General features: G+C 41.1%; 2 protein-coding genes across 2 annotated transcripts in view; one reads left to right on the forward strand and one right to left on the reverse strand.

Annotated features, from left to right (window-relative positions):
* slc35f1 (solute carrier family 35 member F1) overlaps positions 1-2,649 on the forward strand; it is a 23,906-nt gene extending 21,257 nt beyond the window's left edge. The window contains exon 8 of the mRNA XM_042227785.1: positions 1,018-2,649. Coding sequence (XP_042083719.1) covers positions 1,018-1,251 — 234 coding nt within the window. The 3' untranslated portion in view covers positions 1,252-2,649. The remainder of the gene's footprint in view (positions 1-1,017) is intronic.
* Positions 2,650-4,098: 1,449 nt separating this feature from the next.
* On the reverse strand, positions 4,099-12,733 carry serinc1 (serine incorporator 1). The gene is made up of 10 exons (XM_005940619.3): positions 12,580-12,733; positions 11,890-12,051; positions 9,128-9,321; positions 8,618-8,697; positions 8,246-8,383; positions 7,782-7,951; positions 7,404-7,494; positions 5,687-5,828; positions 5,326-5,550; positions 4,099-5,072 (listed from the first exon to the last, which is right to left on the reverse strand). The coding sequence occupies exons 1-10, from the start codon at positions 12,616-12,618 to the stop codon at positions 4,934-4,936; spliced, it is 1,380 nt and encodes a 459-aa protein (XP_005940681.1). The 5' UTR covers positions 12,619-12,733; the 3' UTR covers positions 4,099-4,933.
* Positions 12,734-17,608: the final 4,875 nt, after the last annotated feature.

Here is a 17,608-nt window from a genome sequence, read left to right on the forward strand (position 1 = left end):
GATAAGCTACACCATTGTGTAACAGGAACAGGAAGTGATACTGTTCCCAACACTGGACCAACACCGAGTGAGAGTGCTACCATCCTCGACCAAACCTTGGCACAGTACAGTCAGATCTTTTTCCTGGTAACCACCAACCCAAATTCATCTATCCGATTGCCAGATAGAAAAGCGAGATTCGTCACTCCAGAGAAAATGCCTTCACTCCAGAGAACAGGCCTTCCTTTCACTGCCTGCACTGAAGTCTAGTTGTCCAGCATGCTTTACACGACTGCATGCAGGTTTTGCATTGTGTTTGGTGGTGTAAGGCTGGATGCAGCTGCACAGGAATCTGTTCTTGAGCTAATCTGAAGATCACATGAAGTTTGGAGGTCTGTAGTGATTGACTGTGCAGAATTTGGTGACCTCTGCTCACTATATGCATCAGCATCTGCTGACACCACCAATTTGTGAATAAGTTACCGTCTTCCCCAGTCACTTCCAAGTTGTTATAATACCACTTACACTTGACTTTGGAATATTTAGTAGCAAGGAGATTTCAGAACTAGACTTGTTGCACAGGTAGCATCCTACCATGGCACCACACTGGAATTCACTGAGTTCCTGAGAGTGACCCATTCTCTCACAAATGTTTGTAGAAGCAGTGGCCATGAAAGTAAGTGGGACACTTGAATTTGGTGATTTGGATTGGTGAGTGAATACTTTTGGCAATATAGTGTTAATACCAACAGCAGAGATCTCACTTTGACACTGCCTTCTTGGATAATACTGATTCCCTACATTTTCTACCATGCACTATCAAATAAAGACAAATATAATAGATTTTTATGAGACTTTAAATAAGATTTAAAAAAAGACAAGTCAGGACAACCAATCCCGATGAACTGTTATTAATCAGCTGTTATTATCCTAAAAGAAATGTGCATCTTTACATTAGTTTTAGAATAGGTTGAAAATAAAATATTGCATGTATGCATATATTGAACGTCACATGATAGCTCTGTCTCTGTGTTTCAGTTCTCGGGTCTCTATCTGTTGTCATTCTTCATCATTATCTTGGGCCTGGTTTTTTACTCCTCCTCGTCAACCTATGTGGTCCAGGACCCACGAGTCTACAAGCAATTCAGAAACAAAGACAATCAAACACCATATGAACCACCTCCACTTTGCCCTAGAGTCTTGGAGCCCACTGTCATCTACACTACCCTGAGCCCTGAGCAAGGAGACGAGTTTCCTGTTAAAGTAGCCTAAGAACTGGGACAGAGTTAAGTGCATTAGCCTGATAAACTTGTGAGTCAGGTGCAACCCCCAGGTTTCCCTTGTATACAAATGAATAGTGCTAGGCTTTGCCCAATCTGGTAAGCAGGATAGCTGGGATCACCCAGGTAAGTCATGGTATTCATTTCATGGTCTTAATGGAGAAATGTCTCCATGCTCATAAACACAAATTCATTTAGCTACATATTGTATGTACTGAGAAATGACTGACCAGAATGTAATTTAAACACATAGCAATGTGAGTTGAGTTCACGGTCATCAAAGACTGTGCATAGAGTATAGTAGCTGTATATGATGATGTAAAGAGATGGTATTGTAATTTTTATGTTATCACGTATTTCTTCTAATATTTGCAAGAGGATATTGTATGGATGTAAACTATCGTCTGCCCAATATTGCTCTTATTTCAAAGAAAGAAGTTCAATAAATTTACAAAATTAAGTGCACATTGTATATAATAATAAGGATTCTCTGTAGGATCTGATTGTTTGCAGGCTGAAAGAAGGATAACTATATTCTAACGCCCTGTTTTCCACAGTGTAAGTATTAGTGAGGCGTGAAAGAGATTTCAAATTCAGTGTTATATTTGTCATAGGCCCTAGAATGTTGAATTCAGGATCCAGCTGATGTTTGTGAGGTACATTTTGGTTTTTCAAGAGATGCATTCAGAGGAGTCATGTATCATCTGGACTGCTGTTACAGCTGTATACTGTTTTGAAAAATACAGGTCATTGTTCAAAATGTTTTTGTTGGTTGCTTTGAAAAAAAAATGTACAGTACATACAGTGAGATCAACCTTAACTGAGTTTTATTTATCGGACACGGTTTTTATGTGTAAATAATTGTATGCAATTGGAACATAAAAAACGAAGGTTGACAAAACATAACTTAATTGCGTGCAACCAATGTACATTTTTTTATGTTAATCCCACAGGTTATTTTTTTCAGTGTACTCTAGTGGTGTACATGACAGATGATTCATTTCAAATAATAAAATATAAAAGATGTCCATTTGTTGGTGTTCATAATTCTATTTTTCACATCCCAAATTTCCTAAAAATAATTAGAAAACCATTTCTGAAATGCACTTACTCAGTAGAAACAATAATACAGACATAATACTGCTGAATACTGACTGACATTTTTAACAATATGTTGCGTTACTACTGAGTCACTCATATTAAATGAAACCCATTGTGGAGGAGGGTGTTTCTTCTTCACTCACTATGTGTTAATAGACCTCTCTGCATTGAATCATACCTGTTATTAATCTCTGGCTCTCTTTCACAGCATGTCTTTAATCCTGTCTTCCTTGTCTCACCCCAGATGGCCGCCCCTCCCTGAGCCTGGTTCTGCTGGAGGTTTCTTCCTGTTAAAAGGGAGTTTTTCCTTCCTACTGTCGCCAAAGTGCTTGCTCATAGGGGACCATATGACTGTTCGGTTTTCCTCTGTATGTATTATTGTGGGGGTACCTTACAGTATAAAGCACCTTGAGACGACTGTTGTTGTGACTTGGTGCTGTAAAAAAAAATTGAATTGAACTGAAGTAAATACAAATAGCAATTTGAATGATGACTTTATTTGTTGAGGAATAAAAATATCCAATCCTACTGGTCCTGTGTGAAAAATAGTTGTAAGTTGTTAAGCTAAAGCTTAATCATAGAAAAATAATTTAGGTTTAAACCGAATGAGAAAATGTAACATGTGAAATAAAGTGTCCAAGCATGCCAGGAACATGCTTGGATGTAGTTATGTGGAAGTATAAAAGTGCTGAGCAGAGAAGGCAAACTGTTATTCCTTGTTTCAAGCTGGTGAGCAGACGGGTGACTGATCTGTGGGATCTGCAGTAGAAATAGTTGAAACGAGGAGCAGCAGGGAAATAGCCAAATCCCAACCACTGCACGTATCTACTCTTTGCCCCCATTATTGTCAGAAACCCATCAGAGACAGGTTATATTTTTATGCCTTAGTTTAGCTTGTGTTCATGGCTTATTTTATTTGACCTCTGAATGTACTCGAGTATTTATATATTTTTGCATTGAAGTTACATTTAACTAGGGCACGTAGATAGACGTGGGTTGGTTCTTTTGACAGACGTATCTAAAATGGAAATTTTCACCTTTTGAATATTTATTATTGTTCATTAATAAGAAAATGGTTTATCTGATTAATTGGTGGAATACTCGATAATTACTTGATGAGCCCTACACCTCACTGCAACAAAAGAAATCCTTTGCAAATGTTGACATACAAGCACTGAGAAGAGATGCACTTTATTTGTCCTCTATTTGATACATTCCTTTATTACAGCAGTTGAAATTAATATCTGCAGAGCGCAGTACTGTATTATAGATGAAGATTATATTTGGTACAAAAGATTTCCACCTGAATCTTTCGGTACACGGCCTGCATAAACTGAAGAACACTGCAAGATATCCAGAAAGTGGAAAACTGTCATTGATGAGCACTTAAAAAAATAAAATACAGGTCTAACTGCCTGGACGCAAACTACAAAGAAGTGAGCAAAATTGAAGATAAATGTAAACGTCTGTAAATAGAAAAAGAACTTTAGAGTTTCCTGCCACTACCCTGGTGGTTTTTCATGTTACTGCCATCTCATCTTGTGATTTCAGCTTGGATTTAATGGTATTAAGCATGATGAGATGAGATTTCCTTTCAGGAAACAAATGACTGAACACTGTGTGACACATTACCACAGGAGACCTTTAGGTTCAGAGCTCAATGAGTGTTTTGGTGGACCTACCAAATAATGGTGAAGCTGACAACTGTGTACGACCCAGCTAAACAACAAACAACAAATTAGACTTGACTCCCCCCGCCCATATTTCTTTTATTAAATCAGTTACAATATACTGTTAGGTCAAGAAGAAAAAAAATATCACAGATGAGAGTCAAACACATCCACAATATGTCTGAAACAAGCTAATGCGCTACGCAAGAACTTATCAGGAAGCTTGTCAAGCAGTCAAAACCACAAATGTTATCAAAAAGCAAGTCAGAAGCAACAAAAACAAGAATGCATCTTGTTACTCAATTAGCTGAGCGTGTGCAGACATGTGCAATATAAAGAAGAACTATCTACACCAACACATATGCACAACACTGCTCACGCAGGGTGATGGAGCCAGTGGGAACCTACTCTTGCTTCTAAATGTCACAGCTGCTCATGCACAACTCAAGAGAATAAAAACATTTTTTCCCTTTTTTAAACAAGAAACAGCATACAGAACATTACAGTGCAGAGTTGATGTGCACGCAGGATCATAGGAACCTTTTCAGATACAACTACTGTTAACATCACGTCGAGTTTTCAAAGAAAAACGTGCAAGTCGTCACTGGGTTTAACAGGATATACTAATGACTGCAATGAACTGTTAAGGATTCATGAGAATGGGCTGAAGTCACAGCTGGGAAAAACAAAAACAAAACAAAACACATGAACGTCCTGACTAGTTCATCACCTTCTGGTTATGTAGCTACACTCAGCAATACAAGCAACTCACCAGAGCCAATAAACAACCATTCCTTCAGCACTGACTCATGCAATGTTATTTAACTACTAAGTTTCTTAATTTGCAGTAACAAAACACAGGTGAAAGCTTCAATATTTGGAGCAGTGGGACAGTGTGCAGTTTCAGTCAAAGTCCCTATTGACCAGGACCAGTGGAGCCACCAATGTCCACACATAGAGTGCGATGCAGATCCAGCTGGAGGAGATCTTCACCCACACAGACGGCCACTTGCTGGTGATGGCCTCATACTTGGAGTCAGGGCTGCGGATACACACAAATAAAGTGGACTAGTTACTAGTTGCTTCTATCCAAATAATATACCTTAGCAGAAACACAAAACGCGCCTTATTTGGACCTAAACCCCACATATGAGGTAAGAAATCCAGAGCAAAGGTAACGTCTCTGACTATGGAAGACTGCGCAACTTTAAACTTATTGTGGACAAAACCCATGAAATAACAAATATAAAGTACAAAGACAGACTTATACAGGTCTCCTACAGCGTGAAACCTACCTATACCAGTTGGTGAGTGTCATCATGATGTAGAGCGACGCAAGGAACAACATGAAGTGGAAGAAAGAGTAAGAATACGTGACACCATCTTTCTCATTGTCCACAGCTCTGTTGGGGCCGTTTCCCTCCTCAAAGCTGTCCGTCTGAGGCCCATCTTCAATGAGAGCAGACTCATCACTGGTCAGAGTCAGCTTGTTGACTTGGGCATTGGATGAATTGCGGATGCTGACGAATAAACAGAGGGCTACAGTTAGAATCGTGCTATCCACAAAGAGACAGCCTGCGGGTTAGTAAATGAACCATTTAGTTGTCTGGGTGTTTGCAAGTTTAGAATTACAAAGATAATTAAGGAGTTCCATACCTGGAGTAAAGGACACACATAAGGAAAAGGATCAATCCCACAATCCCTTGGGCATCCCACCACTGAACCACATGGTTCTGACTTCCAGGACTTGTGGTGTTTAGCCCAATAATGCCCAGAAGGCTTGGGTTACATTTCCTGTCTGAGAGACAAGAAGAGATTCTTTAATTATCTAATTACCGTCATCTGCACAGCCACTGAAGTCTATTCAAATGCACTACATGTCAGTGATATCGGTAGCGTTTAGCATTTAGGAAGGTGTTCTATCCATCTATATTCTTAGTGTGCTCCTGTACTTCCTTTCCTTCCCGTTGCCACCAACCCAGTGAAGAGGTAGAAGACAGCAATGCCCTGCAGGAATGCTCTGACACTACAGACATGTTCTGTGATCCAAATGGAAATGACAGCAATAGCATCACAGACTACATCACTGACTGTATACATTTCTGTGAGGATCGTCCCAACCAGGACTGTATGCAGTTTTCCTAACAACAAGCACTGGATCACCATCGACACTACACTGGTTGGATGTACTAAGGGTGGGCAGGAGTCAGAGTACAGAGAGCTGGTGAGGAAGAAATCCCCTCGTTCTGAATGTAATCAAGACAACAGAGATGGCAGTTGACTTCCAAAAGAAAAAGTCTTCAGCTAGGCCCATCAACATCATGGGTGAGGAGGTGGAAACAGTGGAGAGCTACTGGTAGTTTACATTGATGCTGTTTGTAAGAAGGGGAAGCTCAGATCCTCTAATGTGTTGGAGGTGATCTACCAGTCTGGCCATCTAATTTGCTGTTGTCTGCTGGCGGAAAGCATCGGCGCCAGAGTCCGTAGGCTTTGAGTCGGTGAGGGACAAACTGCTCTCCGTCATGGACAAGCCAGCATCACTCCACACTTCGAAGGCAGCAAAGCTCCTTCCTTCATTCTTCCTCAGTGTGATTCAACCCCGCTGCCTCAAACAACACTTCAGAAAATCATTCCTACTGTTTTATAGAGACCAGTACAGTAACTACTTGTTCTATGACAGCAGATCACACCTATTAGCCAAACCATCCCACACATATTTTTGTATTATACCTTCATGCAGCAGTTTCTTAGATTAATAGCGGACATATTTATCAACACAATTTGCACTACTCTGCAAAACGTCAGTCTTAATTTTACTGTTTTTTTTAAACCAACTTCGTTGCTACTTTTTTAAAAATCACTGTTGTATTTGTAAATCTTTGCATGTGCATTTATTAGCGTCCGCACTAGGCACCTGTGGCACTCTGTTTATTGTACACTGCAGTATTTTTATTCTTTGTCCAGCTGCTCTAACAACAGTTTTCCTTGTGGGATCTATCTGGACCAATAGAAACACCCATATTCACAAGTAGAGTGTGGCCATGTGGAGAGAATGGAACTGATAAATCACACAATAGATCGATGCAGCATGAAGCATCCCAAAAATACACAGGCCCACATTAGATAAAAACTATTATTGATCAGTTTGAGAATAAAGTTGAAATCTGTTGGTGTCAAACTGATTCTCAAAGCAGCGTTCCGGGATCACTGCTGGCTTTGGGCGGGCACCTGTCCGTTCACGTCAGAGCATGGGGTAGATGTGGACGGACGTGTATCTGTGTGTGTGGGGCTAGGCCTGGGTCTGGGGGTCAGTTATGGGCACATACCAGTACACTGCAAAACACAGCAGGCTGAAAAGCTTTTGTTTTCTTACCAGGCTCATTGGTCATAGCAGACCAGGTCAGGTACATGGTGTACAGTGTCACCAGAGAAGACTGCAACAGGCCAGACCTGGGCTGGGACTCCTGTACATGACACACCACACATCAGTTATCTCTAATTTCTAACAACAACTTTCATACATGACACATTCTGAATTATATTAGGCGACACCTCCATGACTCCATCATCTCATGTCTGACTCATCTTGCTATAATTCATGCCATTATTCTTTTAGTGTTACATTGCATAACATCACTTCATAATAAAGCCCTACATATCCTGTCATGTTAATATGATTAATGCATCTTACTACTACATATAAAAGCTGAACATGTCGAGTCATCTAATGTACACAAGAAGTGGTGTGAACCTGGATCTGTGGCAGGATGGACATGACGGAGGCAGCGATGCAGAGGAGCATGTTGATGCTTATGAAGACCTTGTTTTCAGTGCAGCCATCAGAGTGGGTGTAGTAGACATAGAACATGACCAGAGACACCAGAGACAGCAGGTAGCTGACTGTGGTGACTGACAGCAGAGCTGTGAACATACAAAAACAAAGAAACCTCATTAACATAGAGTTGTGTTAATCTTTTCCAGCTGATGGAAACACCACCTTGAATTTTTTACTTGTCATTTAAAACAAATACACCCAAGCGTACACCTAATTATTTCTTGTGACTGTTGTAATTAATAACATAAAAATAACTCTTAAGTAAATCCTATTTTTCCAGCTATGACCAAAACATTTTTGTCTGCACTTCAAATCTATTAGATCAAAGACAGAGCTCTTTGGTCATCTCCACGAGTATCCTCTGTCACTTGTCATCATACCTGCATACCAACAGCGAGAGTTGCCCTCCTCCATCTTCTCCACCCACGACTCGTTCCAAGAATGGGCAAAGTCGATGAGTAAAACAAGCTGGATAAGGATGAAACAGAAGGCCCCCGCCATACCAATGTAGAACCACACTGTGGATCAGAGTGAGAGAAAGAACGTCACACAAAGGACACTAATATAATGAAACCTCCAGTTTAGTGTGAGATGAATAGAGAGCTTTAATCTGGCACATTCACATTTCTTTATTCTTGTCCTTTAATGTGCACTGTAAAATGAAACAAGGTGTGTGTGTGCAATCAATGATCAATGTATTGTTTATCAATGTAATCAATTGGACTAAGTGAGAGTGAACCAAAAACAGTTACCAGTAGTGAAGGGCCCTTCTGAGATGAAGAAGGATCCAACAGTGATGGCAACAGCTGCTGCAAACTTGAAGAACCAAAACCTGACAAACAGAACATAAAGAAATTAACAATCAGATTACTGCTGAAAACGTTTGCAGATGTTATCATTCAAGTACATTAATGGTAACATGTTTTAAACGTGCAATGATGGACATCAGGAAACTGTGAGCAACACATCTGGTGCTGTGCTATTTAAATAAAACTGAATTTAATTGAAAATGCTTCTTATATTCATGAAAATAATCACTAGCTGCAGTCCTAAGTGGGATGTTCCGCAGTAAAGATGGCCTTTCACTCCCTGCTGCTAGTTTTGATGTGAGCTATAACAACAACACGTTCCAGCTTGTCACATGTTCTAATAACATGATATGTTTGGCATGTTTAAAGCAGGTAATCAATCCATCAAATCTCAATAAAACCTGACTTTGTGCCATAGCAGACATGATGTGGAAGATGGACATGCTGACTCACCCGTTGTGGAGTGCAGCACGGGGGTCTTTACTGCTCTTGACTTTGATCATGAGAAGAGAGAAAAGCAGGAAGAACATAGCCATTCCGAAGCAAACACGGTACACGGCCTTGTAGCCAACCAGCACATCACAGTTCACATGTCCCTCCACACCAGGAATAGACGAACCCCTCCCTCCTTCACAGAAACCTGGAATCTAGAGAAAAGAGACAATGTATACAGGTGTGTCGTAGTGCAGCACCCGCCACGAAAGGGCAAAGGAGCCACTGGATGCAACAGAGGCACTGTACTGCGAGCCAAAGGAAATCCACAGAGATCCCACAGGTCAATTATCCACCTGTCAAGTGCAGGCTGGACATGAGCTAGCCAAAATTATCCTTTAACATGTTGCATTTTGTACTCAAACGACGTGTCGGTCATACAAACCACTGGATACATCAAAGCTAATATTTGCCTCTTTTCTAACTTTTCTTTTGGTCAGATATGTCACGCTTAGATATTTTAGAGCAAACACATTTCAGTATTAGACAAAGATAACCTGAGTCAATAGAGAGCAATTTAAAATGATGATTTCATTTATTAAGAGAAAAGTTATCTGAACTGAATCTGTTTTAGTTGCTTTAGTTTTAAGACAATTAGTGTTGCTTAATGTCACTAACACAACTGCTTGCACAAGGCCATACAAAGCTATCTTGAAAATGGAAATTGGTCTGGTTCTCATACAGCGGTCAAAGTGCTTGAGCACACTTGGGTTATGCAGCAGGACAATGACCCAAAGCACAACAGCAAGTGGTGGTTCCATCTCTCCAGTCTGCATGCCAAATATCCGCATTCATTGGATGCATGTGTGTAAATGTTAAATGGAAAAAAATAGAGCTAGATAGATCCAGCATAGAAAAACGTAGAAAAAAGTGCTTGGGTGAAAGAGGCAAGTTGAATAAAGCACCGAGTGCTCAGGTAGAGTACAAAAGTGCTACATAAGAACCAGTCCAATGACCATTTGACTAGTCAAAGCCTGGACTTAAATTTAACCAAGGTCATGAACTTAAAATCCTCCTTTGTCGCTGAATTAAAACAATTCTGCAAAGAGGGGGCAAAAGTTCCTCCACAGTGATGTGGTGCACTCACCGTCAGCTATCACAAAACAAGGAGGATACAATCAGTTATTACGTTTGAGGGGCAATAACTTTTCCATTAGAGCATTTGTAGCTTTTCCATTAAATCAAATTATCATTTAAAAAAATTAACATTTACTTGGATCATCTCTGTCAATGTTCAAATGTGAAAAATTAGTGATGTTTGCGACTAGCCGACTAATCGTTGTCACTATTTGGTACCAGATTTGATGCCTAATGCTGGTAAATTGTTGGATCATAAATGTTATGCAGCCATCTGCCACTAGATGGAGCACTGTTGAAAAAAACACCAAAAATCTGTTATTCTAATAGTGATGGCCTGGATTGAGACAGCTATACAAACGGCGGACATTGGCTTTCTTCGAAGGGCGGATGGTCTCTCCCTTTGCGAGGCTGAGGAGTTGGATCATTATGGAGGAGTTCAGAGTAGAGTAGCTGCAGCTCTACACAAAAAGGAGATGGCTAAAGCTGTCACCTCCTGGGTAAGGTGTCTAAGCTGGGTGCGTCATATCGGAGGAGGCCGCAGCGCAGACCCAGGACACACCAATGGCTGGATGTTTCCCCGGATAACCTCGAGGAGGGGATGAGAAGGAGGTCTGGGCTCCCCTGCTGCTGCCCCCGCAACCAGACTTCAATAAACGGAAAAAATGGCTGCAAAATTTGTTGTTTTCTTATTTTAGATTTGAACTTTTATTGACGTCATTGTCATGAATTTTCAAACAGTGTGCATCGTTCATGATGCAGTGCCACACTGTTCAGTTACAGTTTTTCAGATGTTCATTTGTCCTATTTTAATAATTCGTGAACATGTTTCCATAACATATTTAACATTGGTTTATCGGAAGGGTTTTTCCTCTTTGGTGTCTATTTTGAGTATAACGTGTTGATGATGAATGACAAGAGGTGGCGCCCATCTAAACAGCACTGAAGAATCGGATTAATGGTTTGAAATGCCTTTTTATTAGTTTTGGACATTTTCCACTAAACTGTTCTCAAATGTAACATATTATCTTAGTGTTTCTGACTTGTCAGTTATTCTAGTATTAGAGTGTTGTCTCACTTGCTTAGTTGAGAAACAAAACCTCCCCCCCCCCAAAGAATGAGGTTTTTCACAGCACTGCAGCTTCCAAACACGGCCGACTGAACACTGTTAAAACTTTTTTCCAAACATCCCACCAGATTATTTTGTTATAATAATGTAGCCGATATTATACAACAAAGCTGCACAAACAGAAAAAAAGGGGATTGAGGCCACTGTAGGGATCAACATAAAAACAGTTACCACGTGAGAGGAAAGATCACAGTACTTTCACAGCCGTGTATAGTTCTCTTGGTGTGAATATCACACATATTTAAGTATTTAACAGTTGGAACGGGCAGGTATGGCTCATTAGGAGAATACGGTGATTAACAACTGGTAAGCTACTTAACAGAAAACAAGGACCATGTGTCTTACATAATTAGGAGCAATGAACCAAACTATATTTACTCCCACTGCAGAATCCTGTTAAAGCCTTAGCAAACTAAAATATCCATGAGAGTGTTTTCATAACTTGTGACATCTCTGTGCTGCAGGAGATATGCAGGCATTATTCCAAGGCTAGTTTTATGTCAGGAACACTGCGTACCTTCTTGAGCTGGCCCTCCATGCCAGGCATCAACATGATACAGGCAACAGCCACTCCCAGAAGCAGGAAGAAGGCATAGATGAGGCGAGTCACTGTGGAATTATTTCCACTGGGGCAGCATCGACATAGCAGACAGGGGGCGCTGCCACAGAGACACGGGATCTACATACACACATGGGAACAAGTCGAGTATTAGAGTTAAGCACAGATATTTTAAAGCTCATTGGTTAACGGTAATCATTTAGTTCCTAGAAGCACCTCGTGTCTGTAAGTGTATCTGTCCGTTTCACATGACACGAACCTGCTGCGTGCAGCGGATACCGCACTCTGTTTACAAGGTTGAGCTAACGTCACACCCCGGTGTTTTCATTTCACGGGCAGTGTGTTTACGAGCCGTCACTGTGTAACATGAGCATCAACAGGCCTGCTGGATGGGAGGTAGTACGGCGATGGTTCGCATAATCGGCTCCGTCTAACTAAAAGCGCAGTAACACGCTCACAGTAACTGAATCACTAAAGTGTGTTATGAGCCAAACGGTGATGTTAGTATGTCTGCGCCACAGACGCTCATCGTGTTGGCCTGACATTTTCCTCCTGCGCAGTCACTGCAACATTTGTTAAATCGAGGCAGCTAAAACGTCCTGTCGCTGTTAAAACTGTTCTCACAGTCAAATGAAGAATGATACTGACCCAGCTTGCCATCGAGCACAAACCCAAAACAGCTCCCATGATCGCTGTTGTTGTTCTTTTGTTGTCCAACAGCAGACCGCTCCAAGAGCTCGGTTGACAATTTAAGAGAAGATGGCTGACGCCCGGACACTGGCTTCTTTTGCGTCATAAGGCGACAGTGTCGGTGCCGTTCACCGCTTGGCTGCCCCCTACAGGACAGTTATAGAAAACAATCCAAATCAAAACGGAACTCTAGAAAAAGGAAGAAAAATACGCAGAAATAGTCTGATAGCCCATTTCTTACAAAGAACTGTACGTGGAAAGTATTGGCTAGGCCTAATTACTTTAATCCCTCAATCAAAGAAAATATTTTCTATCATTAAACAGTTGGCTACCAATATTAAATCATGCTTTTACCTTGCAACAGACTGACCGGGATTCATGGAAAACAGACATATTTAAGTCTGAGCTTAGACATTTTTACTCTGAACTTGTTACAGAAGACAGCTTTAGTCTTTTCTTAGGCCTCTTTAAAACATTTCCTCAGTATATGAGTTTATGGCTTGATGTGTTCCTTATAGCAAATTTGTCAAAGCCCCAGTGGTTCTCAACGTTTTTACATCATTCACTACATGCAGGAGGAAAGATTTTCACGCCACAGACAAGAACAAAACAAAGACAGAAAAGCCTAGCTGCAACTTTGTTCTGATAATAAGCACATTCACAATGAATTCTTCATTCATTTTTCTTTTAAACAAACAATAGAATAAACATTTATTATCCCACGAATTAGAAATTTGGGTGTCACACAGCTCTTATAGCAAGAGGACTATAGACACAAAGTAGTCCTATATACACAGCAACCGAAATTCGTATGCACAGATATACATACAGAGTACATAAGTGTGGGGGGTGTATAAATGCTCCTGGTGAAATATAGTGTACAAACAAGCTGCTAATGAGTAGCAGCAATTAAAAACATATGATATGTTAATTAAACTGGTGATGAGTGAGATAACCATGTAATAGAGGCTGCTGTAGAGGCTGCTCAGTACAGTCTCATACAGGGGGTGGCAGGTGTTGTCCATGATGGATGTTAGCTTAGACAACATTCTCTCCTCGCCAACCTGCTTGATGGACTTCAGTGGACAGTCCAGGACAGAGCTGGCCCTCTTGATCAGTTTATTAAGTTTCCCCCTGTCCCTCTCTGCCATTCCACCACTCCAGCAGACCACAGCATAAAAGATAGCAGACACCACCACAGTGTCGTAGAAGAACGCCTTTAAAAGAGTCCTGCTCATCCCAAAGTATCTCAGCCACCATAGCAGGTGAAGACGACTTAGACCTTTTTTGTAAAGGGGATTTGTATTTGCGGACCAATCCAGTTTGTTACTGAGGTGAACACCCAGGTATTTGTACTCCTCCACCATTTCAGTGTCCAAACCCTGGATGTTCACTGATGTGGGGGGGACTTCTTGCTGAAGTCAATCACCAGCTCTTTCGTCTTGCTGGAATTGATATGAAGATGGTTCTGTTCACACCAGCTGACAAAGTCATTGATGATGACCCCCCTGTATTCCAGTTCGTTTCCCTCTGACGCCTAGTCCACAATGGCGGTGTCGTCTGAGAACTTCTGGAGATGGCAAGTGTCTGTGTTATAACTGAAGTCCGCAGTGTACAGGTTGAAGAGGAAAGGGGCAAGTACTGTTCCTTGTGGGCCCCCCGTGCTACAGACTACCACCTCAGACTACAACAACTTTCATTTCAAACAACTTTGTAACTTTTGTCACTAGACTGTGTCATTAGTCTGCACCACTTCTTCAAAAAAGCAGCAAGTTACATAGAATGTGAACTTTGCCAGAAATGCAAAAATAAAGATCAGTCTTAGTCTTATAAAAAAAGAAATCCAGAAACTCATGAACAGAGATGAAAAAATATATAATTTAGTGAGAGTTTAGTACTTGTCACTCATAGTGGCTGCACTGAGCCTGTGGTTGCAGGCTTGATACCGCCATTGTCAAGTCATGTTCAATGTTCAACCGAGATCTATACTTTGTTTTCAGTGAGGCTCACTCCATCTCACAGAGGTAGGACGTGCCAAATGGAAGCAGAATGCCCACAGCTTTCTATCGATGAGTGGATGCTCCCTGTCCACACCAGCCAGATTCACTCGGGGTGGGTTTCGATGATAGATTTTCTGAGTAAAATCGATTTTAGTTTGAATAACGCGATATCGTTCGTTAAATCCTGAGTTCATTTTTAAATATAAATGTATTTTGCCAGAAACGCCAGAATCTCAGGTTAGAGCTTTTATTTTTTTTCCTGCTGACGGTAATCTCCAATTTTCTTTGAAAGAAGTCAAGTGTCTTATGGATGTCATTGGGGTGTAATGTCTCTGAGTGTCTTATTAATTTGTTGGGCATCATACTGTCAACTGCCAGAGTTCTCAAACATAAAATACACACTGGTCTCTTTTCATCTCCTATCACATTCACCGTGAAACCAAGAGCAAGATACACTTCATCATATTTCCTTTTTGCCTTATTATCAGCATTTGCCTCGTTTGTCTCAGACGCAACGCATGTTTTTCGTCAGATATCTCTCCATTTTAACGACCATCCAAACCTGTGGCTGCAGCAGATGCGCATATTATTATCGCAACTGCGGTGAATTTCTTTGTTCCACTGTGAAAGTGATTCCGATGCCCTTTTTGACCTTACAGGTCGGAGCCATTTCAGTTGTAGGTGTTATTATTGCAGGAAAGGAAATCTCTATCAGCTGGGTGGCAGATGACTGATAGAGATTTCATCCTATTATTCACAAAAGCCAAAATCTTCTAACTGGTTACAAATAAAAAAAATTGTCCCTTAGGTCAAATCTGTTTCACCTCTCACTAAAGTGTGAATGCTAACATTGGATCACTCTTACAACATAAGGTGATCTCAGTTCCTTCAACAGTATTTCAACAGCATGACTTTAACATCATTCTGAAGGAGGCTGGAGACAATAAGCTGAATGGACCGAGCTCAACACCTCCATTGCTGAGGCTGTTGCAAGGCACAGTGGTTGTAAGATGGTACCTGACATGGCGATAATCCATGCACTGGATGGTGGACACCAGAGGTGAAGGGTTCCCTATCAAGAATCTCATACCCAGACTCTGCTTCCTCTACAGAAGATGTCATTGGGATTAAGGAGGTCCTGGACATTTTCCTTCCAGTCAATTTTCTTTCCAAGCTCCTTAGATTAGTGATGGCAAAATGAAGCTTCTGAATCACTGAAGCTCGTCTTGAAAAAGGGTTTGTTACTCTAAGCTTTTCGACACCGTCCTCTCTGGTGGCATCTGGTGGCCAAAAGTATGAAGAGCAGCGCAGCTTGAATCTACAAGTTGAACTGCTTCATTATGATTGCCCACTGTACAGAGCTGAGTTGACAGCTTCTGTTTAGCATCATGTGACTGTGGCGTGGGTGTGGTCTCTGGCCGGCTGCAGAGGAGGGGTGACGCAGTGAGCTCCCGGGGCGTTGCAGGGGCGGGGTGAACAGGTGTGCTGGGAAGTGAAGGTGATTGTCACTCTTTATATGTTCGCAGTGACAGTCAGAGGCGGAAGAGTGGATGTGACAGCAGAGAGCGGGAGTGACTGTGTCCCAGTGAACCTGAAACCACAGTATTAATGAAGGTATTGCTGTCCCCACACCCGTGTCCTGTGGATGCTTTACAGGACAAACGTTACAGTGACAAAACAGTGTGATATCAAAATCTATCACTTCTAGGCTTGAACATAAAAGCCTTGCTTCATCTGGTGTGGTGTGGAGGATATTTTTTGGCACATACCAACTGAGTATCATTTAAATGTCACAGCCTGAGTATTGTTGCTGAACATGTCCCTCCTTTTATGATTGCAGTGTATCCATTTCAAAAGACTGCCTCCAGCTGGATAACACGCAATGTCACAAAACCTTAAATCATCTCAAACTAGTTTCTTGAACATGACATTGAGTTCACTGTACTCAAGTGAGCTCTACAGTCATCAGTAGTGATGGTGACTGTAGAGGCCAGTAGTGTATGAAGCAGAAAACAGTGACTCCCCGTATCACTGCGTGTATCGCTTTAAGAAAAACCATGAGACTGGTGCAGCTGCTGTGTCATACTGCAGTGAGGCGCCAAATTGTATAGGAATTGTGTAGAAAGCACAACTAAGATGATAGGAGACAGCCTTTAGTACTTACTTTTTAGCTTGTTGTGGAAGAACTCCAAAGCAACTACTAATGCCATCACCCAAGTCCAGCAATATCTCTCAGAGAGCAACATATCCAGAACACAGGATCCTCTGGAATACTGGGAGTATCAGAAACATTTACCTGTACCTCTACAAATTTGCTTTAAATTTTGATGTTACTAAAACCTCTCATTCTGTAGAAAAATTTGTAAACCGTGCCTTCTGCCCTCAGATACAAATACACAAACACTCCCACTGTCACAAGCACTTCTATTTCCTAAACAAAACCTTGGCTTTTATTTCCTGTGTTCCCACTTATACTTGCTTACAAAAAAGATCAGTAAATTTAGCATTTGACAGACTATTAGTCAATCATATGTAGTTCTCATCTAATTAATGTGAATATATACACTTCTATTTCATCATCTGCTGGTTATGTAAAGACCATTCATCACTCATTTAGTCCAGATGTTGTAGTTTAGTCTCTAAGCTTTATCCAGGTTGCCTGCAATGAATATTTAATTCAGCAGATGGTGCTATTGAACACACCTACACTCTTTCAGAATCAGAATAGTTGTTATTGTAGCAATGAAACACTGAACAAAACTTAGGTGCAATTCTCAGCACAACAGAAGCATGGTATTAGCATGGTATCTTCACTAGCCAAGCAGTATGCATTTCCCAGAGCAGGTCCTCCCTGACCTTAACTCCCAAAAAGCAGAAGTCTGAGAGCCTCTCAACAGAAAACCGCTTGACAGTCAATGCCAGGATATAATTGATTTCTTCCTGAAATCAATGATCATTTCTACTTTTCTCATATTCTTGTTTGTCTT

The sequence above is a fragment of the Haplochromis burtoni genome, unplaced genomic scaffold (assembly GCF_018398535.1).
Source record: "Haplochromis burtoni strain Fernald_Lab_line unplaced genomic scaffold, NCSU_Asbu1 Contig_281, whole genome shotgun sequence".
Classification (NCBI taxonomy): domain Eukaryota; kingdom Metazoa; phylum Chordata; class Actinopteri; order Cichliformes; family Cichlidae; genus Haplochromis; species Haplochromis burtoni.